This window comes from Trichechus manatus, unplaced genomic scaffold, assembly GCF_000243295.1.
Source record: "Trichechus manatus latirostris isolate Lorelei unplaced genomic scaffold, TriManLat1.0 scaffold00051, whole genome shotgun sequence".
Classification (NCBI taxonomy): domain Eukaryota; kingdom Metazoa; phylum Chordata; class Mammalia; order Sirenia; family Trichechidae; genus Trichechus; species Trichechus manatus.
Genome location: NW_004443987.1, coordinates 6,258,721 through 6,286,056, shown reverse-complemented (window position 1 = coordinate 6,286,056; position 27,336 = coordinate 6,258,721). Strand labels below are relative to the sequence as shown.

The window sequence follows — 27,336 nt, the reverse complement described above, 5'->3', positions numbered from 1 at the left end:
AATTTGTTATATACAGAGCCTATTATTCTCACAAGAATTGTGGAGTGTGCTTGTTTATTTGGACTACCTAATGTGAATGGAAAAATATCATCTAAATGTTAAAAAAATATATTCAGAATACAGAAATGAAAAACAAAAGTTTAAATCTGTTGTTTAAAAAATATAATTAGTGCTGTATTTTAACAGAATTACTTTTCCGATATCTGTATTATCTTGAGACTTCTCAAAATGTTATTACAGTCTCAGAAAGTAATTCTGTTAAAATACAGCACTAATTATATTTTTAAATAACAATTATATACCTTTTTTTCTTCCTTTGGATTTCAAAACAGATCAGTAACTTCTTACATATTTTTTCTAGTTCATCTTTAAAGTGAAATTTTGTTTCTCTGATAAGATTTTAATTATCTTCAGTAGCTAAAAAAATAGGTTGAAACTGAATCATGTATCAGACATATGATCTCTCTTCATTGACTTCCTTTCAGCTTAGTAGCATTCTCAAGTCTCCTCTATACTACAATACCTTCTTCTGATCCTGCTTATACCTCAAACTAGGCTCTCATCTCCCTTTTAATTTCACAGTCCAGTCTCTAACAGAATCAACTATACTTATTTTCTCTACTTCCTAAATTGCCTTTCACAACTCTACTTTCTCACAGTTCTCAAAAAGGTCGACAATGATCCTTTAAATTCAAAATCATACTGCCTTTATCCAGTCCCGATCACTTGGCCCTGTTGATCACCTCCCTCCTCCAAAATTTTACATCCCTTAGATTTTCAGGCACTCTTCTCTCCATGCTCTCTGACTACCTCTGTTTCTTTTCTGTCTTCTTAATGTGTTTCGCCTTGTCTTACTTCTTGGGTATTTTGTTCCTTAGGTTTTATCCTTGGTCCTCTTTTATTGTCATTTTTACATATATACATGCATATGTACATGCTTGCACCCATATGTATCCATATACATATAATCATGTGTATGTATATATGAATATATATATCTTCCTTCACAAATGTTTTCAATCGCTTCTCTAGCTTCAACATCCGAGTATGTTCTAGTGATTCGCCAGATTTATAAGTCCAGCTCATATGCCTCTCTCTATTCAAATCTGCTTTTCCAAATGCCTAACTAGATGTCTAAGGAGCCCTGGTGGCACGGTGGTTTAGCTCATGGCTGCTAACCGAAAGGGGTTCGAACCCACCAGCTGCTCTGCAGGAGAAAGATATGACAGTCTGCTTTCATAAAGATCACAGCCTCAGAAACCCTATGGGGCAGTTCTACTCTGTCATATAGGGTCGCTATGAGTTGGAATCAACTTGACGGCATTGGTTTTGGTTTTTTTTGGTTTTAACTGCATGGCTTATAGGCATCTTAAAAATAAGAAATTAAAAATAGCACTTATAAGCCATGCACCAAGCAATGTTCTAAATGCTTTACATATGTTATCTTATTTAAACCTCATAGCAATTCTATGAGGGATAGAGTAGTAGTATCCCCATTTCACAGATGAGTAAACCAAGACTCAGAGAGTTTTAAATGACTTTCCTAGAATCACAAAGCAAATGGACGGCAAAGCCTAGATTTAATACCAGGCAATCTGGCTCCAATGCGCATGCTCTTAACCACTATACTGTGCCTCTTATATTAAAACTGAGCTCGTTATCTCTTCCTCTTAACCTGATTCCACCACAATAAGTGTACTTTCTTCCTGTGTTTCCCATTTTAGATTATCTTATTAGTAGTATCACGTTTTACCCAATCTCCAATTTTCCTTATGACTTCATTCTTTGTCCCCTGAATACAATTAATCATCATGTCTTATTGATGAGTTTTTAGACCAGACTATGAATCTAGCTCATTTTCTCTACCCCCTGCTGTCTTTATCTTCTCCCACTGATATTATTCCAACAAGTTTTTAATTAATACTCCATACTAACACATTCTCCCTCTCCAGACAAATGTTCTATACTGTTGTCAGTTATCCTTAAAAAATAAGTATGATTCTAACGTATTGGCATTCCTAACATACTTTACTCATGACCCATTACTTAACGTGATAAAGGTGAAACACCTGATCATGGCATATGACCTTTTTCAATTTGGCGCTATCCTTACATGCTGGCCTTTGGACCTGTCACTCTAACAAATGTACCATATGTTTTAGCCATGCTAACTTTTGTGTTTCCCAAATATGCTGTAGACTTTCCAAATGTCCTCATACATTTGATCATGCAGATCCCTTTGCCTGAAATTCCTATCTTTCCCCACCCATATCCCTTTTCTCCTGGTAAGGTTTAACAAGAGCATAGTGGAATGATTTAATTATGTCTTGCATGAGTCTGGGAAAGCTTGAGTGATAAAGTCACACTTTAAACTGGGTCTTGAAGGATAGGTAAGAATTTTCCAGGAAATTGTCTTTTCTTGTAGAGTAACAGTATTATGGTAGGGTGGGAGGCAAGGAGAAAGGCTTCCAGTTGGTAAAAATAGAGGCCAGAATAGTCTGCGAGTCACCTCAGAAAAGAGGACAGAGTGAGATAATACCAATATATAGTTGTTGAAACTGATTTCTGCATAGCCCAGCAGGAAAATATATACTGAACATTAATAATACTTGTTTATAGAATGAGAAAGTAGTGAAGTTAACAGAAAATGATGTATTATAAAAACAGCCCCAGTCTTCCCAGGCTTTCATTAGTCTGAAAGGTGCCATGTCTTGAAGTATATCAGGAGCTATGTGCACAAGTGTGTTTAGCATGATTTAATGAATTTTAAAAACATTTTCTAACATGATAAAAATAATAAAAAAGTAGTGCATGTTGTGATTAGATATAGTACATGAAAATATAGCAGTAAATGTTCTCTTCTGATAATGTAATCAGTTCACTTACCCAGACCTCACTTAGTAAATAGAATGAAAAAAGAAATAAAACACTCTGAGCAGCCTACAACAATGTCCATCAAATAAGGCTCACATTGAGAAAGACCTTTTGACCTTTTAATGAGCTTGATTATCTCTTTTCCAGCCACAGGAGACTAGAAGTAGATTAGAAAGCTGGGAGAGTGTTTATTCCAGATGCACTGAGATCATCAAGAAGTGATAACTGACACACTGAACGTAAGGGAGGAGGTAGAAACATAATGAAAGGCTGAAACTAGAATGCAATTTTAACATTTTATTTCATTTAGTGTCAGTGCAAATAGTCCTATATACCTCAATAGCTCCTAAAAGCATCCCTGTATTACAGCATAGCTCACTAACTCACGTGTTTAATGATGTCCCTACGGGACAGAGTAGAAATGCTCCATAGGGTTTCCAAGGAGCAGGTGGTGGATTTGAACTGCTGATCTTTTGGTAAGCAGCCAACCTCTTAACCACTGTACCGCCAGGGCTCCTAAGGAGGTGGGAATTATGTAATTCATTTCAAATATAGCGCTGTGCAAAAATAGATGTATCTACTGTATGCACTACTTCTATGTAACTTCATTCTTTCTGTAGTTGTTCGCAGAGAGTTGAGATTTTACTCTCAGTATACTTGTAAATTAGATATTAGTACACTGTTATCATCACATGAGGTCGTGTCTTGGGATAAATCATTTATCATTTGTCAGTAGAGGTAGATTTACAAGAAAATTAGGCGTTAAAACTACGCAAAAAGTTGTAGAAAAGTAAAGGAGCATATTAAATATCAAGTGTTGAATGGATGTCTGGTAATTCTTAGGAAACTTGTTCAATTTATTGATAGTTTTTATGTTACTACTGTTTTTAAAGTAAAAGTACTACAATAGAGGGTTTTATAGAGATATTTGTACAATGTTACCATTTGGTGCAGCTGCTAACTGAAAGGTTAGTGTTTCAAACCCACCAGTCACTCCATGGATGAAAGATGTGACAGTCTGCTTCCATAAAGATGACTGCCTTGAAAACCCTTTGAGGTAGTTCTACTCTGTCCTATAGGGTCGCTATAAGTGAGAATCCACTCAACGAGTTTTTTAAATTATTTTTTCAGTAGTTAGCAAAATAATTTCTAATTTAAAGAAAGATGACTTTTAACTCTTCCAAAGTTAAATAATTATCAAATCAAAATTTCATTTTTAGTAATAGCCACCAGTGACTTCCATAATATAAAAAGCAATTGTCATATTTGAAGTCATCATATTGGCTTCTTCAGGAGCATTTGACACTGTTAATCACTCCTTTATCAAAGCTTTTACCCCCAGTTTCCTGACTTCCATGATACTAAGCTCTCCTGTTTTTATCTTACCTGTTTGTTTCCTTTAAAATCTCCTATTTTTATGCTTGGCTCTTTGCTTCGCTGATTCCTTGACCTTGATCTTCTGTCCTTTGGTCCTTTGCTTTTCTCATTCTGTACATTGTGTTTGGGCAGGCTCAACTATCCTAATGACTTCAACTAGCACTTATATATGATGTTTCTCTTTGAACTCTTCTACATTTCTCCTAACTCACAGACCATGTATGTTTGCCTGCTTACTGACTGGGTTTCAAACTCAGTATTGTTCTTAACTGTGCTGAATTCTCTTTTCTTCTTCCTTTTCCTTCTCACTCCAATTTCCTCTCCAACCTTCACCTGCCTTCCTTTTGTATTCCCAATCCTGGTTAACTTTAGGATTATTTGTTGAATATCAGAAACCAGAAAGCTAATAGTCATCTTTGAATCCAGTCTACTCCATCTATCATTCCATCAGTCACCATATACTATCAATTCTATAGTGTTAAACTTCTAAGCTTCCTTAGTATAGTATCCCTACCTCCCTACCAGTGCCTCTTTTTTATTGCAGGGCAAGATCACTTCTCACCATTTTATCATTTCACTGGACTGTTAAATATCTTCTGCCCTCTATTCTAGCACCTTTTAAATTATCCTCCATTAAGTTATCTTTCTGAAATGTAATTCTTGTCATATCACTACTTAAAATCATACAATTGCTTCCCATAGCCTGTAGGACTAAAGTCTAATCTTAGCCCAGACAAAATACTTCATCATTTGGCTCCTACTTTTGTCTGTAAGCTCACATTCTACCTGTATATATATTTTTTGGTTCAGTCGTACTGCATTTTTGTTTCCTGAACACGTTATGCTGTTTCATTACTCTACCTCCGTACTTTTGCACAGGTCTTCCTTTTGTCTGGAATCCGTCTTCAATTTTTGACTTAATTCACTTGTTCAGTACATTTATATCTTTCCTGGTTGGTACTTATTTTGACTTAAACCATCTTTTTTTCCTAACTCCTGCTGGGCCAGAATAAAGACAGACCTTGTTAATGTCAACAAAGTACTTAATAAGGTCAAGAATGTGACAGTGTCAATAAAATTTTAAAAGCACAATTTGTCACTGTTAATGACGATATGGATAATCTGGGAATGCCCTAGAGTTGAAATTATTGTACTCCATAGCTCTATGAATTGTGATCAAACAGATGGATGTTTGTTTAGTTTTCAAAGCTGTTAAGTTAAAATAAATAAAAGGTTCTGGCATTTTTCCAGTAATTTTGTGAAAGTATATCATGTTTAAACATTTCACCCCCTCTACCACTTAGGCAAGAAACAGAACACATTTTTTTTTTGTAATGACATCTCATGCCAATAAAATTTGAAATATTTAAATGCTATTCACTCACTATATTTTAACCATTTTAATGGGGGCTATTAGAGGATGCAAAGAAAACCTTAAACAAATACAGATAAGCCTTGCCCTTAGAAAGTTTACAATCTATGTTGTAACATAGTACCCTGTACTCAACACCCCCCACACACAAATGGAGTCAATAACATCCTGTGAATAAGGAATGCAGATGAGTATTGAGAAACAAAATGTTTTATTTTAGTAAAGGAAGGCTCCTAATATGAAAAATCAATAGTAATTCAGTTGAGTATATGGCACAGATTATTGGATGTGCTATCACATGGGCAAAATTGGTGTATTTTTAAATCTATATATGTTTGTGTATTTTTTCAATAGTTTATTTAGATATCTTACAGAAATCTCCCTATAACATAAAGAGATCATTGAATAAAAATGCAAATACAGAAACTAATTATTTTTACTAGTTAAAAATCAGAATTGTAGTCCTAGCCTAGCATACCTAGTTATTCATAATGGAGAAAATTCACTGATTTCCAGGGATTTTTATATTTTAATTGTTATGGAAGCAATATTTAAAACTGAAATAGATATGACAGAACATTTTGAAATTTAAAACTATTATAAAGAAACTAAGCTACAGTGAAAGAAGAAATGCTGTTCAACAATGCCAGGTTTATGCATTATAGTGTGATAGAATCCAAGGCTAAAAGTTGTGTGGCCTGAGTTCTAGTCCCTTCTTTGTGGTTTCCAAGCTGTGTGATATTGGGCAAATCATCTAATCTTTGTAGGTTTTCAGTTTCTTCACCTTTAAATAAGTATACAGGACCAGAGTATTTTGTGTTCTCTTGAGTTTTTAAATCCCATGATTCTGTATTTTCTGTCTCTGGAGTTTGATGATTTTTTTTTTTTTTTGAAAGCTGATTGATTTTACATTGTAAGAGGACAATAGTTCAGTCATGCTCTTAAAGATTTATATGCTTGGAAGTTGAGCTTACCAATTTTGAAACTTTCATTATTCAGAAATGAATTTTGTACTTCTTTGGAGCTTAGGTTTTAGGAATTAGGCCAGAAGTATTTTTTTTAAATCTCTGGTGCAACACTTTCAAATAGAACTTTCTGAGGTGATGGAAATGTAATATAATATATCCATGCTGTCCAATATGGTAGCCACTAGCTACACATGCGGCTGTTGAACACTTGATTGTGACTAGTGTGACTGTTGGTAGGGGTTGTTACGGAACTGGGGAACTGAATTTTAAATTTTATTTAATTGCAATTTCAGCGTAAATTGTGATTAGCGACTCTTGTATTAAGCTGTGTAGCTGTAGTGTGTGTGTATGTGTAGGTGCACACACATGCTGAATAGGGAATGGGTGGCAGGATGTAAAGGAGAGAGAGGGAAGAGATCATTATTTTGGATGATGGGATGCTGCCCATACTTCACTGTTCAGGATGTGTTTAAAGTGGAATGTAATCCATTCCTGGAGCCGTTTTCTTCTTTTTCTTTTTTTCTGCATTCCATTATGTATTACACCAACCAGAACCCACTGTTGTTGAGTCGATTCCAACTCATAGTGACCCTATAGGACATAGTAGAACTGTCCCATAGGGTTTCCAAGGCTGTAATCTTTATAGAAGCTGACTGCCGCATTTTTCTCCTACAGAGCTGCTGGTGGGCTCCAACTGCCGATCTTTCGGTTAGTAGCCGAGCACTTAACCACTTTGCCACCAGAGCTCCATATGTATTATGATAATAACTTTTTATTAGACAGGATATTATTAAAAAAACTGTATGTTTTTCGAATTAATCTACAGTTTCAAAGCTAGATAGATATTCCAAGTATGTTAAGCATGATGCACAAGTTAAATTTTATTACCTTACCCATCCTTAAAAGCTTTTTTTTGTGTGAATCTGTGAATGGAATTCATGAGACAGCTGGAATATGATGGTAATTAGTCAATATTTGGAGTAAAAATACATAGTTTAGAATCATGAGTTTCTTCTTTGTTGTTTGGCTTTTTGTAAGTTATTTAGTTGCTTTTAGCCTCAGTTTCATCATCTGTGAAATAAGGATAATAATACCTTAAATGGTTTTTATGAGGATGAGCCTAATGGTAAGTTATGTAAAGCACCTAGTACATTTTCTGGCATCTAAGAGCAATTAAAATAATAATAATTATGATAACAGTTTGGGATTCTGTAGTTAGCTATGAGTTCAGAATCTACACAATGGGTATTTCATTTTTATGATTAGGTAATAATATTTTCTGCCTTCTAAGCTAATCATGTTTTTTATAATTTTGTACTAGTAAATAGTAACACTTATCAATTTTTGATTAATTATGTTCCTGTTCTCTGAAAAGGCCGGTAATAGTGTAGTAGTATAGAGAAATACAAATAATTAAAATGATTTTTCTGCTACCTGCATTCGTACAATATAAATATTTCTGTAAAAGAGTATTGCTTAGCTGATTATGGTGGACATGACATGGTGGTATGACCGTTCATTTTATGTTATTTGTAATTAGTTAAATATTTATTAGTATTTGATAACAATAAATATTACATTGATAAACCAGTGCGTTTACTGCTTTTAAACTACTGACTTCAAAGTGTTTCCTAATCATTTTACATTTTAGTCAGAAAATATAACTTCATTGTTTTGGTATTCAGTTATATATCCATTTATTATATGTAAAATAAGTACTTAATAGTATTGCAGCATTTATCTGATTAAAATGTAAAGTTATTTTCATGTTGATACAGACATTCATTTTATGGACTTTAACTATTATCTTCTGATCCAAATACTTTCATTTATGTAAAGGTACAACTGCAAGATTCATTAACTTCTTAACGGAAATGTTCTCTTTACTTGTAGGGTATTGCTATACGCCATTAAGCCAGAATTTCTTCTGGCGAAAACAGTCCTAGCAGATGGCAACTTTTCTCTCTATTAATTTTGGATTGGGCATGTATTTTGGCTTGTTCGGTCATGTATTGTTCGGTTGTATTGGTGTCAAGCATATACAATGATAATATAGTTATGGACATGTACAGTATGCAAACTTATGTCCAAGCCTATTGCAACAATATAAAGACTTACACAGTTTTGTTATTGTAAATATAATTTTGTACTATTAAGGCATCGGTTTATTTAGTAACTTATTTTGCGTGTCTTTTAAGGTAATGCCAAGTGTTCGGCAAATATTTAGTCAATTGTATAAGTGTTTTGTCTTGATAATTGGGCATTTACATAAATTGGACTGCGTTGTTAAAATATCATTTAGATATCTAGTATTGTTGGAAAAAACCTGAATCATCCCCTTTAAAGCAATCAACTTTCGAGTTTTGAACCTGAATGTCAGGTAGATGGCCTAATCTACCAAAAAGCAACTTGAATGTACATGATAGAGATATAGAATTAAAAATAATGCAGTGAAACCTGCAAAAGGTGGAACTTGTGTAAGGTGGAAACCTGTCAGTGAAGGAAAACTCACTACATGTTTATGAGGTAGGATTCAGTACCCTGTCAAAGGTGAAAAACTTGTGAGACCTGGAAAAACAAGGTAGTGCCTTTTGAGTTTTGGCTCTGACAGGTTTCACTGTATGTTTTTATGTTGTATCCATACCTTGAAAGAATAGCTATCATATTAATAGGTCTGGGTAAGTCTAGTCAAAATGTTTGAAATAGTTTTCTTTTGGTGATGCGTTTTTTCCATAGTAACTACTGATTTACTTTGTGTCCTCTTCTATGAATACTTAACATCTTTACTAAATCTGGTATTTTCCAGGCGTCCTCTTACAGTCAGCCCTTTGAGCACTCTAGTTCTAGTTGCCTACATGTGTAGCTCTTCAATTAAACTATTAGTTTCCTTAGACTTGAGCATCATTTTCCAAAAATGCTATTCAGGAATAATGTCTGGAACACTGGGGAATTAGCGTTTTGTTGATTCCCTCCTAGCTTGCAATTACCAAAAAATAAGTTCCCTGTCATAATAGGGAATGTCAAAATAAGAAGTTAAGAAAAGCCAAACTCATTTTCCAGTATTAATATAATTAATAAAATGCTTTCACTTGAAAACAAGCCCTTATTTTCTTTATTATGAAATGCACATTGATATTGGTGTCACAGTGCCGTCTAGTTGATCTTAATTTACTTGCATTCATTTTTTTCATACATAGTAAGTTAATTCATCTTAATTATATATTTAATACTCTCTACATATCTTGTGAAAATCCATCTGAAGAAGAAGATGGAGAGAGTGAGTATAAATCAGTTTAATTTCTCCAAGTTATCACTATTCCCTGTTTAATATCAGGACACTTCTTTTTATAACTATATTTATTTTAGGAAAATGTTTATTACCATGTGGAATTGAGGCCAAGTGTACTCTGAGGACAGCTGGATATGAAAGATGCATTTCATGTTTGGAACAGTTAGGTTTCTCAGAGGAAAGTTTAATTTTCCTTTGTATTGGTTAGCAAAGCATAGCAGTCCTTGACCATTCATCAAATCTTCCTTGGAATTATTTTAGACATTAGAAACTTTACTAATTTTGCCATTTATACTCTAAAGTCATAATCATCATTATACTTTTGGAAATATTTGAAATTCTTATTATAGTTTATAATATATGTTTATATGCCTTTAGTGTGGGATAATTGATGAATTTATCTGAATGCATTAAGTAAATATTTCCTAATTTTTTTTAATGTCTTTTTTTAAAAAGAAATAAAATTTGCTTTCTAATTACAGGTGGCCTGCATGCAGTTTATAAATGCCCTTGTAACTTCTCCTTATGAGCTTGATTTTCGAATACATTTAAGGAATGAATTTCTCCGCTCTGGACTAAAAAGAATGTTACCAGTAAGTTGCATATATACATTTACTATACTGATGAACCTTACTACTTTTTCTCTTTAGACAAAATACTTAAAGCAGAGTTAATAAATGTTCCTTGCTGTTTTCTTTTGTAAAACTTTAGGCATTTCATAAGCTTTTTTATATTGGAGTATTACCAGTCACTATATACAACTGATGATTCAGAATTCAACTGATGACATGTCCAGAAGTGATTTTTTTTTGTCTCCTTAAAGTAAAAAAGGTCCCTCTTTTCTTTAAATATTGAATATTGAGACCGTACAAGACTACTATTCTTTTATAGTTTCAAGTTTCATTGAAAAATTTTTGCTTTCCTATTTGATAACTTAGATTCATTTCATTTATGTTTTAGCATAACTGTGCATAGAATTTTGACTAGTGTATTCTATACACATTGTTTAAGAATGGTACTCTTGTTATAATGGTTTAGGAACTTTTCTAAAGAAAAATAATTTTATTTCTTAAATTGAATGTGAATATTTGCTTTAACTACGTTAATGTTAAAAAAATCTTTGAAATAACTTTATAGGCTTGATCTGAGATAAATGAGCACACTTATTTTAAAAATATAGGTACAAGTCTTTTGGCTTTATATTTTACAAAGTATGTTAACTGAAGAGTAACATTGTTCAAGACTTTTGCCTTGTTAAAAGAAACAAGTAAAGTCTTACTAGTCCCTTCATTTAGCTATTCAGGGCACACCTGAGAAACAAGAAGTAAAAGTAAGGGAGGAAAAAAAAAAAAAGTAAAAAGGACTGAGGAAAGGAAAAAAAATGTCAGTAAGCATGCATATAAGACTTGAGTTGCTAGAAATACCAAAAGCGGGGATGTTTCTTGGTGAGGAACTAGTACCTCGTGGTTTGTTAGTCATAGCTGAAAGTTGAAACCATTGTAATAAGATGAATGATTAAGTCTATTGAAACTCATTTATTTTAATAAGATGTATGATTGGGTATGCCTGATGTCAGAAATTTCTGACCCACCTTGAGTGGCTCTTTAATTCTTGACTTTAAAAATCAAGGAATTGGTTACAGGGAATCAAAGCAACATGTTAGGTGACCGAGGTTCAATATGCAGTTAACTTAGGCACATTCACCAGTTATAGTGTGTGTAATACATACTTATTCTTATTGATAAAATTTCTTTTCACAAAAAGATTGATAGCGTCTATGGCCTTAGAGAACTAGAGATAATGTTGTAGTTTTGATTTTAGTTTGCTTTTGAGTTTCCTTCTTGTAGGTTTCCATGTTTGTCCTCACTGGGCTGGTGCTGTGTTTTGGGGAGAGTAATGTCTTTAAAGCATGCTGGCTGCCAGGAATGCTTACATCCTCTATTCATTTACTAATACAAATGTTTTCTGCCTTGTTGTTGCTATTATTCTTCCATCATTAATTTCCCTGTGTGTATTTGTAGTTGAACATTTTCTGCCTCATACTACTGAAATGTCACTCTTGTTTTAATTTATGTTACTCCTTGTCAGAAAAGGATATGGGGTGGTAGCTCTTGTTTTTACCTTTTACACTTTGATCTGAGTGTATTAATCTCTCCTGGGCTCAGTGTTCTCATTGTATGTTATTCAGTTGGCTACAGCAATAGCTGAGATTTTTGAATCAATATTTCCAAGCGTCACTTTCCCACTGACCATCTGGCTGTATATAAAACTTCTTGTGGCACCATGTACTTTTTTAATTTGTATGTTATTAATATATACTTCCAATCAGATTTTTCCCAAACTGTCACATTTCTTCAGTATGCCCTACTTCTCAGGTATTACTGATGCCTCAGCAAAAGTGGGATGTGCCATGTTTCTGGTCCTAAAGCTTTTGAATAGAAGGAAGACTCTACAGGGATTCTCAAAAAATTTTTTGTCCGTAAGACAGTGGAGCTACGGATTCCATATATATCAAATAATAGCTAAATTATGCCTCTGATTCTCAATCAAGAGGTGGGATATGTCTCCCTAAAGACAGACTGTCAAAATCTTACTGAGGGTTGGGCAGACATGTTTCGTTTGGGAAAAAAACCCTCCCCAGGTAAATCTGACAGAAAGATGAGAGTCAGAGTCTAGAGATAGTCCCTGAAAAGATTGGAGCTTATCCCTTCAATACCATAGATTCCACTACTGATGTTTTTGTTGTTGTAGTTTTATTATCATGATTTGGAGCAAACGACAGAATGATCATGCTTTAATATATACTAGTTGTACCTAACATGTCAACTACTGCTGTCATCCATAATTAATTATCTAATTAACTAAATATTGAAATTAAAAACGTTTAGAGTTATTGCCACATTAAATATCTTTTACACGTGCACTAAAGCTTACTGATATATTCGTAGATATAGCCTTTAAAATACTTTTTTTCTATTTATTCTTACTTTATACACAGTTCTAACAAGAGATACTTCTAAATTTTCTAGAATATACCATATTCAAAGCAGCAAATTTGAAGTGGCTAGGGTTAATATTAATATTAAGGAGCCCTGGTGGCACAATGATTAAGCACTCTGCTGCTAACTGAAAAGTTGATAGTTCAAACCTACTGTCTGCTCAGCTGGAGAAGAGACCTGCTTCTGTAAAGATTATAGCCTAAGAAACTCTATGGGACAGTTCTACCGTGTCCTGTAGGGTTGCTATGAGTCAGAGTCAACTCAATGACAAATAACAACAGGGTTAATATTAATAGTTGGTACATGGATCAAAAATTATACATCTCTGGATCTATTAATGTTATAGAAGACTAGTTCTTAGTATTTCAATAGCCCCTGAGTCCATCATAATATAATTAAAAAAGAAAACCTTGCGATGAAGTCCATTCTGACTCATAGTGCCCCTATAGGTCAGAGTGGAACTGTCCCATAGGGTTTCCAAGGAGCGGCTGGTGGATTCAAACTATCGACCTTTTTGGTTAGCAGCCAGACTCTTAACCACTGTGCCACAGGGCTACACATCATAATTTAATAGTAGAGTGAAACCTTTTTCCTAATAACTTATCTGGATCCTAGAGACATGGATAAGTATTTTAAATATATTCTGTAAAATAATTCTTTCAAGATCTTTCCCCTGCCCCCATGATTGAATTTTGGTGTTTAAATGGAGTTTATACTTCATGCATCTGGAGAATTCTCTGTTGATAAATTTGCTTAATAATTTGGAATAAATGAAGGGTTATGTAGTATACAGTCATTTGTAAAATAAATATTTGCTCTGTACTTAACTTACAAGAACTTCTTGTGAAATTTTCACCATTTACCTTTTATTAAGTTAAATAAATTACATGAATATTAGATAAGTGAGATATGTGAAGGAACAAGATTGTAAGACACTGTGTCTGTGTCAGGTGAGCATTATTTACCTCATTTTAAGAGACTGAGAAAGCCTGCTGATCAGTAGTGTCCTGGTAATGGACTTTGATTTCCGGTGAAGTACACTATACTATAGAAAATTATATTTGCACGAAATCAGCAAAAACAGTTTAATATCTATCTATACAACACCAAAACCAAACTAAACCCTTTGCTCTCGAGTCAATTCCGACTCATAGCGACCCTGTAGGACAGAGTAGAACTGCCTCACAGGGTTTCCAAGGAGCTCCTGGTGGATTCAAACTACTGACCTTTTGGTTAGCAGCCGAACTCTTAACCACTGTGCTACCAGGGCTCCATCTATACAGCAGGTCTATTTAAAGAATTTCTGAAAAATATTTACAGTATTTCACATAAAATAGTGTAATTCAGTAATTTTATGATATTCTACATTTTAAAATATAAAAGATTAGTTGTACATTTCCATTTTCTTTTGTAGACTGTCACATTATTTTTGTTATATATAAATATTAATTCATTAAAATGTTTATTTTTATCAAGAATTTATAGATATATCTTTCAAGGTTTGACATTTGACTGAAAGGAAGTTTATATATATATGTATATATGCATATGTATATATTTATTTTAATAGCCTGGGAGCATTATTAATCAAAGATATTTATAATATATTACATTTATACACACCTGTATTTTTTATATTATACTATATCTGTTCATATATATATATTGCATAAATAATGTCTGTTCCTAATTGAAAGCCTAATTGAACATTTAGTCAGTTATTTTTACTGAAAATAATTTAAGCACGCAGACTAATTTCCATGTTTTGTAAAGTTCTGGTGCTAATTAAGTGAAATATTTAACTTAGATTTTTCTATTTTCAAACATTTGAATATATTCATGTTTTATGATGAGTATTTAAGAGAACATATATTGTGACACAAAAATAAGAAAAAGTCTGTACTTGAAAATATGTGAAAGGTTGTTTCTTCAATGATCAGTGTATTGATTGAATCTGGTTTCTGTTATTTTCTGAGCAGAGTTAAGAAACCACCTGATAATATGCCCCACCAATGTTAGATAACTCTGCATTGCAATAACTTTCCTCATTCCCCTTCGAAGTGGATAAATAGACCTAATGCAAGTTACTACTAAACAGAAAACAAAGTGTAAATACAATTATTTGTTATGTTTTATATAAAATCATATAGAAACATATTATTAATTTTCATGTGCTCTGGAGGCAAATTTTTAGTAAATTATTATGTGTGTGAATATTAGGAAAAGAACATCTATAAATAGCTTTAATTTGTTTGGCTTTAGTAATAGCAATTTATAATTGTTCTATTGGATAAAAATAGAAACAAGAAATGCATCCCGTTTTGTTTGATCTACCTAATTTGAAGTACGCCATGCTTGCATTTCCTTTTAGAGTTCAAGCTCAGCTCTGAACATCCTAGTCCCACTTTTCGGTATCACCCTTGAGCAACCACAGTTGTGATTATCGATTTGGGTTTTGAAAGCTGCAACTTAATGGACACATATTAAAAGATCTTCCAGGTGATATATATTAAGCCCAACAATCTCTAGTGTGGCATGCTTCCAAAGTTTTTTTTTTTTTAATTTTTTATTATTAGTTTGAAAATTATCTGGGGTTTGTAATGCATGTGCTTATAATGTATTACAAAAAGAAATCCTTGATGCCCAAGTCGGTATTTTGTGATTAGGCTAAGCAAAAATGAAAGGTGGGGGAGGAGACTACATCTGTGGCCTGATAATATATCCTAAAGCCTTTTTGCTTTAAAATCACAAAATATCATTTGAAATAAATTTGTTTATACAACTTTTTACGCCATACTTGGGACTGTTGTGCTTGAATATATCCTTGCATTTATTCTTCGATAATACAATTGATGTATATTTGCATTTTTTGCCAGAGGCATATGTGAATGTTCTAACTGCATGAGTTATTTTGAGATATTTGATTAGTATGTTTAGTCAGAATGACAGCATTTAATTTGGGTTGTTAGCAATTGTTTTTTTTCCGTTTTAAAAGCAATAGTTAATTTTTTTATGTGAATAATCAAAATCTGAGGCATAGAAAGAAAATGCAATTAATGCAATGAGTCTCTTTAATTTGAAATAGAAAAAATTTAGCTACATTTATTTTCTTTTAGGAGACCAAGTGCATAGGTCAGTATTTGAAATTGCTTCCTTTGTGTGCAAATGAATAATAATGTTCTGACCTTTATTATCAAAGTATGCTGTTGTCAAACTGTTACTTGTCTGTTAAGTTTTTTGTTTATATACTAGGATCTAAAAGAAAAAGAGAACGATGAGCTTGATATTCAGTTGAAAGTATTTGATGAGAACAAAGAGGACGACCTAACTGAATTATCACACCGCCTCAATGACATTCGAGCAGAAATGGAATATCCTTTGACAAACCACAAAATAATTTTGCATATATTGTGAAATTGGGATTTTTGAGTGATTTTGTGGACCATTATTAGCGTTTTTGTCACCAGCCCAATTTATATCCATTTACTTACATTAGAACCTCACTGTGATGCTGGTCTTGGGATTCATGCTGATGAATTGTCAGACTGTGCTGATGATTTGCACAGACTATACTGAAATTTTGCACAATGGCTTGCTCTGTTATAGGTATACTCTGCTCAATGGTCTCGAATAGACAAGAGCCTAAGGAGTTTACCTCATGTATTAGGATTGTTTTGGGAAAAGTTCACTAATTTCATAAGAGTCTTCAGATAGTACACTTTTTCAGCTTATTTATTGTATTCCAGTGGCTTAGAGATAGAATTCAATTCAAATAAATGACTTATTCTTTATGCAGATATTTTATATTCTTTAACAACAACAAAAAATGTTGAAGTGCAGTGGTATCTGACTGTAACAAGACTATGTTTGAAGCATCCAAGTCAAATACAGCCGACATATATCTTTCTATGGCAATGATTTTATATGAAATTATTTTAGATCTAAGAGATCATTGTCATAGCATTACTGGTCTTTTGTTTTATACCCATTAAATTTCTTGCCTACGGATTCTGGGAAGGTTGGGAAATACCTCAGAACCAAAGTGACCTTTGAGCAGAACTTTTTCTGTATGAAGTCTTCGTCTCATCCCTACTCCAAAATCTGGAAGTAATTTTTCCGTCCTTGAAACAGCCACAGTACTTTCTTTGTATCTTCTCTTATTTATGTACACTTCTCTGCCTCAATGAAAGTGAGGATAGAAATATTATGGTTCATCTTTTTCCTCCAATGCTCCTATCAAAGTGTCTTACACATAGGTATAGGATAACTGTGTGTATGGTGAATAACTGAATATTATTATATGGAATAATTTCTTATCCATTATTGATGATACTAGTGTAATATTGAATGTATTTCTATCAATTAATATATGTATTGCTTTCTTGCTTTTTGTAGACTTCTCTTATAATTGAAGTAAACCATAAAGTTATTTTTGGATCCATAATCGAACTTCAGTATAAAGTTACTTTTGGATCCATTCTGTAGACAGTTAAAGGACCTCATAAGACTTTTACCTCAACAGTCTTACAGGGAATCTAAGAAGTAATCCATCATATACTTAATTCTACTTTGGTGAAAATGTTGACATTTCAGGTTATTTTTATGATGTTGAATTACATTTCAGATTTAATAAGTATTTCATCTGGACAAAATGAAACTGCTTTTGTGATTTTGTCGTATTCCACGAAGTCTGAGAAGGCTTGTTTGCCTTCTATCTTATGTGGCAGTGAAAATAGAGGAGCAGTGGCTTGCATAAATAACATAGGTCCTCTAGCACAACTACATCAGTTGCTGTGTGGCATGAATGGTTAAGTGCTGAACTACTAGCCAAAAGGTTAGCAGGTCAAACCCACCCAGAGTTTGCCTGGGAAGACAGGCCTGGCTATCTTCTTCCGAAAGGTCACAGCCTTGAAAACCATATGGAGCAGTTCTGCATTGCACACATGGGGCCTGGGGTCGCCATGAGTCAGAATCGACCTACTGGCAACCAACAACAACATCACTGTCACAGAGAGATTAAGAAAAAATCATTTTCATTGATTGCATTGCCATTCCAATGGTAGCAGTTATAATCTGGATTTTAAACTACATTGAACAGTTTATCATTTAAGGTTATGGCAGACAGTCTTGGAAATATGTTTAGGTCTGTTTTTCTACTTAAAAGGTTAAAATAATTCCATAAATTAAATTTATTTATGTAAGTGTTTACTCGATCTTGGAAGCAGTAATGGAAACAAAATGATAAATCAGTATTTTTAACAAAATTAAGCAACTTTTCATCAAGAATCTTTGATTTTTTTTTCCTTTACTTACTTTCTACTGATATGAATGAAGTATACCATCTTCTGTATAATATGTTGAAGGACACTGCTGCGGAAAATTACTTATTATCCATTCTACAGCATTTTTTGCTCATCAGAAATGATTATTATGTCAGGTAAGAGGCAGTTCTGAAAGTCCTATATTTGTAATTTGAATTGGATATTAAAGGGTAATGAACAGTTTACTGGGGCCTAGGTAGTATATGCATAGATATATAAGGAAAGTATAAGAGTTTGACTAGGTATTGTATTTTTAAAGGTATTAATTTATTTTTAATTGGGCCAGAAGAGAGAACCTACTTATAAAATTGGGGCAACCCAATGATAGAACTTTTAGTAGCAATGAACCCAACAGATTTTGTTGTCCCCATGATGATTTTTCTTTGGTAATTAATGCTAGCAGAAAGCAAGCACTGAAGATTCTATGGGAGAACTTTTAAGTTCTTATGTTGTATATTTTAGTAAGTAAAGCTTTACTATTATTTTTATTTTATTGTACTTATCTAGTAATAGTTGTGGTCTTAGCTTCTAAGAAAATAGTTAAGTCTAGGATTTCAGTTTTGCATCCAGTAATGTAATTTTTCAAAATGAGTATGATAATGACCCATAAAGTTAGAAGTTTTAGAGTCTAGTAAGTAGGAATATATCTGAAAACTAAACCATTAGGAAAGGTCTCTGAGTAACTGAAATTACCCATAAGTTGGTGACCACAATCTTACATTTAACTGTTCAAGAGACTCTAAGTTGTTGTTCATTGATTATTAATTTGCATGAAATTCTGACAACCTGGGTTCTCTGATCTCTCAAATTCTGTTTGATTACTGTATTTTTATGTAACTGACACACACCTTCTACTCTGTTTGCCAGCCAAGCCCTCCTCCCCGTGAGTATTTTCATAAGCACCACAATGCCAGTTATTTTTTTTTTACAAGTTACTGTAAAAGAATTAGCATAGCGAGTTTATGAAAATACGTCTCAGGGGGAGGGCACAGTTGGCAAACAATCATAAAAATACAGCAAAAGGAAAAGGAAGGGCACCATCCGATCAGGTATAGTCTAAACAAAAAGGACAGCTAAAGTAAGATAAAGAGTTATTATCGTTCAGGATGGTGCAATAACTGATGGGCATGGTAATGTTACAGAGTCATAGAAAAGTGTTAAAAATATTAAATTATATTTTTTATGCAGGAAAGATGATAGTGCATTTAAAATGGTTGTTGTTTTCTAATTTAAGTTCTGGCAATTAATGGGGTACTAAGGAGCCCTGGTCCACCCAGTGTTTAAGTGCTTGGCTGCTAACTGAAGGGTCATCGGTCCAAACCCACCAGTCGCTCTGTGGGAGAAGTAGCAGTCTGCTTCTGTAAAGATTACAGACTAGGAAGCCCTATGGAGCAGTTCAGCTCTGTCCTATAGGGTTGAATGAGTTGCGTTCTACTTGACTGCAACAGGTTTATGCCCATCAGTACTAAGTTAGCTGACGAAATCATTTGTGTGAAACTATACATTTCTCAGTAACTTTGAATAAATGAGAAGTTATTCTGTTATCACATCCTTTTCATCCTGAGAACGTCCATGTGAGGTAGAGGTATGACAAACACTTTTATCCCATCAGTGTTTAAGAGAACAATTCTGTTTTCCATGTATACCCAAAGAGTTGACAAGACTGAGATTGTAATCCAATATTATTTACCCTGGACCTGATGATGACTTGAAACAGGCCCAAAGATGTAATATATATTACTGTCTATTCTTGATTTGGGGATCAACCCCATGACTGAAGAGATAGAAGAGCAATTAGAATCATTTAGGCTTTATTTTCAAACTTTCAGTAGGTTGGCTAGTTATCAGCATACTGTATTTAGGGATGTTTATGTCATAATTTGTATACAGTAGTGCTTCTTACTGATTTTTTTCCCCTCTGTTGAATTTATTAGCCACTGACAAAATACTAGATTTCCCCCAAATTTTAATCTAAGAAGTACTTTTTAATTTTTTTGTTTCATAGTATACAAGTGGTCATGTTTAAAACCAGACTTACCTTGATAGATTGTAGGATTAGAATATGTTTTAAAACCTTTGGCACTTTAAACAAATTGAGGCTGTAACCATGCATACTAAGTGTGTATACTTCTATAAAATGGATCTTTTTAAATATGTACTTAAATAGATCTTTGGAATCGTCTCTAACATAAGTGGCTCAGTCTAGTTTTGCAAGCTGTTATAGCTATATTGAGTAAAAGTGCTGCAGTAAATTCAATATGTCATTTGCCACCTAATGCCAAGGTACTCATCCCTTACTGAAATTGAGAACTTGTGGAAGCCTAGAACCATTTCTGTATCCATGGATGTAGGGCTAACAGGTCATTTTCATTAACTTTGGTAACAATAGCTTAAGTAAGTAGATAACATAGATAAGTATCTTTTAACACAGGCATGAATCGCAGCAAACTAGAGTATTAAGTCACTAAGTGTTCACTATTGATTACATCACAATGGGTTTTGCACTATAAAGTTCAGACCATTTTTAGGCTTAGGCTTTTTTTTTTTTAAGGGCTAGAAAAAAGACTTAGTTTTTTTTATTGTGCTGAATCTCTTCTTAAGATAATTGATTTCTATATGTAGAAAAGGCATTCAAGAATACTTTTACTCTATTTTTTAGGCCACAGTATTACAAAATAATTGAGGAGTGTGTTTCACAGATAGTGCTGCACTGCAGTGGTATGGACCCAGACTTCAAGTATAGGCAAAGATTAGACATTGATTTCACGCATCTGATAGGTATGTAATATAATGCTCAATGTTCCTTTAATTGTGTTTTCTCCCCGTTCTGTATAATAGATACTTTTTAAAGGTAATTCTCCCACTGAACTTCCTCTATTAGTATCTGTTAAGTCATTGTATCCATGGGTACCTAATATCTATAATTGTTAATTATGATGATCATGAGAGTTTTGCTTCTGAGATTGGAAATATTAGCCTATTTGACAAGTTTCAATACCCCTGAATCCATTTAAACTCAATGCTCCATAAAAGACCATTATGTTATTATAGCTGACTGTGAAGCATGACTTTCTGAAATCTTTTAATTCAGTTTACACTGGCACCTCGGTGCTTTTGTAGAAATCACATGTATAATAGGTTCTAATTAGTATTATAGCTATGTTCTTGGTGTTCAAATTTAACCAAAGAAATACAGGCTTATTTTAGTAACTTGATAACTTTTAAGGCTGACAAAGTAGATCAGTTTATATTTTTCATGGACTTTAGAGCTAGGAAAGAATTTGAGGTGTTAAAGTTCATCTGTCTAGATTGCTGAGGAAATGATTTTATATCATTCTAGACTAATAGTTGGCTGTACTTTCTAGAACAATTTCTGAAGGATGATATGAAACTTCCCTATTGAAATGTACTCTGTTATATGGCCTAATGCTGAAGCGGTTTTATTTATATCAAATTGAAAAAACTATTATTAAAGTTCAAACAGGAACTCATTTATCTTGTCTTTAAAGAAAGAAAACAACAGCTGTTGAATGCCAATTATGTATCATTCTTTTATTCCACAATACAGGGAAGGCTCACAGTAATAGTCAAAGATGAAGACCTTTTTTATTATTTATCATGTAGTCTTTTCTGATTTTATAAGTAATATACACTTATTATAGGTAATTTAGAAACTTATATAAGGGATAAAATAAACCACCAAGCCCATCACCCAAGAATTACATACTTTTCAGCTTGGTACATCTATCTATCTGTCTATCTGTCTGTCTGTCTGTCTGTCTGTCTATCATCTATTTGTCTGTCTGTCTGCTGATTTTTCATGGTGTATTATGACAGTTTTCTCATGTTATCCATCAAAATGTGAATATTATTTTCAACTTAACTAGTCCTTTCTTGTTATACATCTAAATTGTTCTCAAGTTTTTCCCACTATAAATAAATCTGCAGTAAACATCCTTGTGTTAAATTTATGGGTTTTTGTTGTTATTTCCTTAGGATTGAAGTGAGGGTATGAACTTTCAAATGCCAAATGCTTTTCAGAAATGTTGTGTCAACTTACCTTGCCCCAGCAATGAATGTGAATGGTAGTCTCACTGTATATTTTTTACTGGCTTGATAAACTCTGTAGTTTATTTCAAATTTTGTTGAAGGAGTCATAAGGGACTATTTCCAGATATTTGCACTGACCTATCATCTATTATGGATCATAGTTGGCACATATACTCCACTGTTGATTTTGGCTAGCTTGTTCAGTGTTCAACAGACATTTGTTTTTATGATGTGTGCCAGGTAGTTATGATTATGTACTGTTAATCAAAAGCATTGGGGTGAGGAGAGATGAAGGGACCAGGTGAGAGAGGATAGTCAACATCATAAACCCATTATGACCTCATCTACATGTCATCTCTGTGATTGTGAACAAATCATTTAACTTCCCTAGGTTTGAGTTTCCTCTACTTTCAAATCAGGTAAGTAAAATATATGAGTGCCTCTTAATATTTAATAGTCAAAGGCTTTTTTGAGTATCTGATAAGTGCTGTGGAACTTTCGTTAAAACCACACACATACACATGCACACACATGCAAAAATGAACAGGTGCTTTAGGAACTTCTAGGAGATCTGTGGATCTCAATTTTAAACTCACCTGGAATCAAGGAGCTCAAAGTCGCTTCTGATTTTATAATACTGTGATTATATTATCTTTCATAAATCAGATCATATCAAACCCCTGTCTAAAACACTCCAATTACTTCTCATCGAAATTTAAATCAAAATCATTTCCTACCATGGCCAGCAAAGCATAAGATCTGGTCTTGCTTTAACCTCATCACTTACCACTTTCTTCCCTAGTTGCTTTGCTCTAGCCACACAGGTCTTTTTTTTTTTATTAAACAGCTTTATTGAGATATAATTGATATAAGGTAAACTACCCACATTTAAAGCATACAATTTGATGAATTTTGGTATTTGTGTATACCTATAATACCATTATCACAATCAAGATAATGAACATCGCTATTACCACCTGAAGTTTTTGCATTCTGTTTGTAGTCCCTTTCTCTAGGGATGCCTTCCCACCTCTTCCCATCCCCAGACAAGCATTGATTTGCTTTTTCTTAGTACAGATTCATTTTCATTTTCTAAAAAAAATATATAAATAGAAACAAACAGTACATGCTCTTTTTTGTCTGGCTTCTTTCATTCAATATATTTTGAAATCCATCCATGTTGTGTTGCGTGTATCAATAGTACATTCCTTTTTTTTGCGGAGTAGTATTCCATTATATGGATATACTACAATTTGTTTATCCATTCACTTCTTGACGGACATTTGGGTTATTGCCAGATTTTGGCTGTTGTAAATGCTGCTATGAAGTCCTGGTACAGACATACACTTTCATTTCTCTGTGGTAAATAAAAACCCTGGTGGTGCGGTGGTTAAATACTTGGCTGCTAACCAAAAGGTCGCAGGTTCGAACCCATCAGCCACTCCTCGGGGAAAGATGTGTTAGTTTGCTTCCATAAAGATTTACAGCCTTAGAAACCCTATGGGGCAGCTCTACTCTATCCTATAGGGTTGCTATGAGTGAGAATCAGCTCAGTGGCAATGGGTTTGGTTTTTGCATTTTATGGTAAATAGGAGTAGAATGAGTAGATATAGAATAGACTATGTAGTAATGAGAAATGCAATATTGCCCAAAAGATGTTCTTCATTTATTTTATGACTTAATAGAAATGATTTTTTATTAGGAAAATAAAACACATACATACATACAGTCTTCTAGAGTGTTTGTATCTGAAAATTTGTAGTTTGTCATCTTATATACATTATACAGTTTGAACCAGATCAAAAGTTACTTAAGTAAAATATTTCACTTGAAAACCTGAATTAATGAGTGTTTTCGTATCTCCTCGTCTAGCTTTTTTTAAGGGTCATTTTGAGATTTGATAATTTCAAACATGGAGTCATTTGCACCTCTCCACCCATAATAAAGTATGAAAAACACTTAAAAGAATTCTATAATTGTAAAAGTTGAAAAATAATTGAATTCTCTGAAAATAGTGACGATTTATTCAAATAGATTCAGGGAGGCTTGGTTTTGTGCCTCAACAAGCTTATCATTTAATTCAGTGAGTACGCTAAAAAATGAAAACTTGGTAGTTGGTTTTATGCGTAGTATAGGTCAATTTCCCATTAATAGAAACTGAAATAAAAATGATAGTATACATAGTAGAATTATAGGCTGACAGCAGTCTTTTGCCTAGAGATCCAATGTGATAATGTCCTATCACTTTTGGTCAATAGATTCATGTGTGAACAAAGCAAAAGTTGAAGAAAGTGAACAAAAAGCAGTGGAGTTTTCAAAGAAGGTAAGGCTTATGAATACTAGTCATAATTGTTTAACTGAATTTTATCACAACACATTCTATCTTTTTTTCTATATGTGAGGTCTTATAAATGTGGCTTCATTTATATACCTAGTACTTTATATTTCTGGACCAAAAACATAACCACAGAATATGATTTGTTTCCTAATAAGATGAGGTTCTCTCCTCATCACAGTTAATCTTTAATGAAAGAAAAACACTAGCCATATTATACTAAAGTGATAAATGAACAAAAATTAGGTTGCTGAAAGGACATAGTTAGATGCAGTCAACCAAAATAAATGCCCCCATTGCTTTCCCATAGCTCTCACTTACAATAGGTAGCTCCTGGGAGAACTGTGAGATGTTTAGCTAGTCCTATTTTTAAAGTCAATCCTATTGGCAGCAGCAGAATAATGTAATGTTCTCTCTGTATGTCTCTCTGCTTAAGATTAGCATCTTTGAATTTTCTAATTGGCATTTAAAAATGATGCTGCTAGTTGATGTAGTCTTGGTGGAATCTGAGGTTCCTTTTACTTTCCACGTTAATGCCTTACATAAATGCCTTTGAGCAAATGCCAGTGCTATGAATCTCTTAATTTTATTTAGATCTAAGATTGTCTTTTCCTTGCTTCATGAAAGCATAGCTGCAATTATATTAGCTTCTACCAAAAGTTTCATTACTTTTTGTTCTAGATCCTAAGAAGCTTTAATGTAGCATTTCTCTCCTGTTGGTGGCAGGGAAAAGGATTGAAGCACAAGTCTAAAACGCTCTCTAGTTTTCAGCCTTTTGACAGAAAGATAAAGTGCTTACATATTGCTGTCTCTTCAAAGTTATGACTTATCTTGAGATTAGATAATCACTTTTGGTATCACTGTAGAAATTATAGAGTATTACTGATGTTACTTCAGGGCATCTGACGAAATGTCTTTGCTCTTTCAGTGACTAGAATAGATTTTAAGAACTTGAGCATAAAATGTTTGTGTGAAGCTGTCATTTTTATTGGTGAAAGAAAATGCATGCTTTTTGATTAATAGACCTTTATATTTCTAATGTTCTTGTTTTAAGTAGCACATTTAAAATTCCCTTTGAAAATCGTAGAATCTCCTTAGTTTTTGGCTGGCATTGTGATTATATACCACAAGACTAGAGTAAATTGTGATTATCTATCTGGTAAAAGTTTTCTTTAAGCATATATTATGGGAAATGGAATATTGAAAATAGTAATCAAAATGAAAAATTTCAGTGTTTGATGCTTTATTGTCATCACCATTTTGAATCAAAACATGCATGATATTCTACTGGTTATCTGTCTTTCTTCTTTTGTTTTGGGTCATTCTAAAAGGTAGTATAAATTGGTAAAAATAAAAAGAAAGAAAGGTCCAGAATGATAGGAGATAGTTTTTTTTTTTTTTTGTAACTTTTTAATGGAATACAGCAGAAAATGGAATTGTAGAAACCATACACGTAAATCATTACATAGCAAACATTCAAGTAACTACAATGCAGGCTAAGAAATGGAGTACACCAGCAGCCCAAAAGCCCCCCTTAAACTTTACCCAATCATTACCATCTCCCACCTCCCCAAATGTAACCATATTTTGACTTTTTTCGCTATAACTTGCTTGCTTGTGAACTTCATATAAATAGAATCCTTATAGTACATGGTTTTATAATACAGATTTCTTTTTGTAACGTTATGTTTTTATCATTATCAATCTTTGTTGTAGTTTATAGCATTGCTGTAGTTCATTCATTTTAATTATTGAATAGTATTCATTATACAAATATACTACAATTTCTTTATCTATTCTGTTGCTGATAAACATTTTAATAGTTTCCAGTTCTGGGATATTACAAATTTGTGGTGAACATTCATGTAAATGTCCTTCGGTTGACATGTGTATTATTTAGGGCAGGAATTGTTAGATCACTTTTACAACTTTTGTTGCATTATTGCACTGTTTGTGGTGATAGTGGATATCCTGATCTTGTTCTGATCTCAGAGGGAAATTTTCAATATTCTACCATGAAATGTGTTGGTTTTTTTGTCGGCTTTTCAGATAGAGAGACAGACAGATAGATATTCTGATTTGATTAAGGGAATCCCCTTTTATTCCTATTTTGCTAAGAGGTTTTTATCATGAATGGATGTTGTTTTTTTAAACCAAATGTATGAAATACTTTCTTTGCATCTACTAGGAATATAATATTTTTCTCCTCAATACATTAATACTGTGCAATACACAGATCTTCATTCATTTCTAGAATAGTCTTGATTTAGTTTGCTAATGTTTAATTTACAATAATTATCTCTATTCTCATGTGAAAGATAGGCCCATACATTTTATTTCTTGTAACATTCTTACAAGGTTTATACCTCATAAAATGAGATGGGAATTGTTTCTTCTTTTTTTATATTTTCTTACAGGAGTGTAAGATTGGCATTCTTCAATAAATCTTTTTTTTTTTTTATTGTACTTCAGGTGAAGGCTTACAGAACAAATAGTTTCTCATAAAACAGTAGTACACATACTGTTTTATGACATTGGTTAACAACCCCACAATATGTCAACCCTCTCCCTTCTCGACTTTTTTTTTTTTTTTTGGTGAAAATATACATAGCCAAAGATACACCATTACAAAAATTTCTACATGCCCAGTTCAGTGACATCGACTACGCTCTTCCAGTTGTGCTGCTATTCTCACTTTAGGTGAAGGCTTACAGAACAAAATAGTTTCTCATTTAACAGTTAGTACACATG

General features: G+C 33.2%; 1 protein-coding gene across 4 annotated transcripts in view; it reads left to right on the top strand.

The window, feature by feature from the left end:
• Window positions 1-27,336, top strand: part of DIAPH2 (diaphanous related formin 2) — a 1,008,160-nt gene that overhangs the window by 292,873 nt on the left and 687,951 nt on the right. For all 4 annotated transcript variants that reach the window (XM_004377544.2, XM_023732386.1, XM_023732385.1 and 1 more), the window contains 5 exons: window positions 10,363-10,473; window positions 16,132-16,250; window positions 18,200-18,316; window positions 20,860-20,978; window positions 24,509-24,573. In XM_004377544.2, coding sequence (XP_004377601.1) covers window positions 10,363-10,473; window positions 16,132-16,250; window positions 18,200-18,316; window positions 20,860-20,978; window positions 24,509-24,573 — 531 coding nt within the window. The remainder of the gene's footprint in view (window positions 1-10,362; window positions 10,474-16,131; window positions 16,251-18,199; window positions 18,317-20,859; window positions 20,979-24,508; window positions 24,574-27,336) is intronic.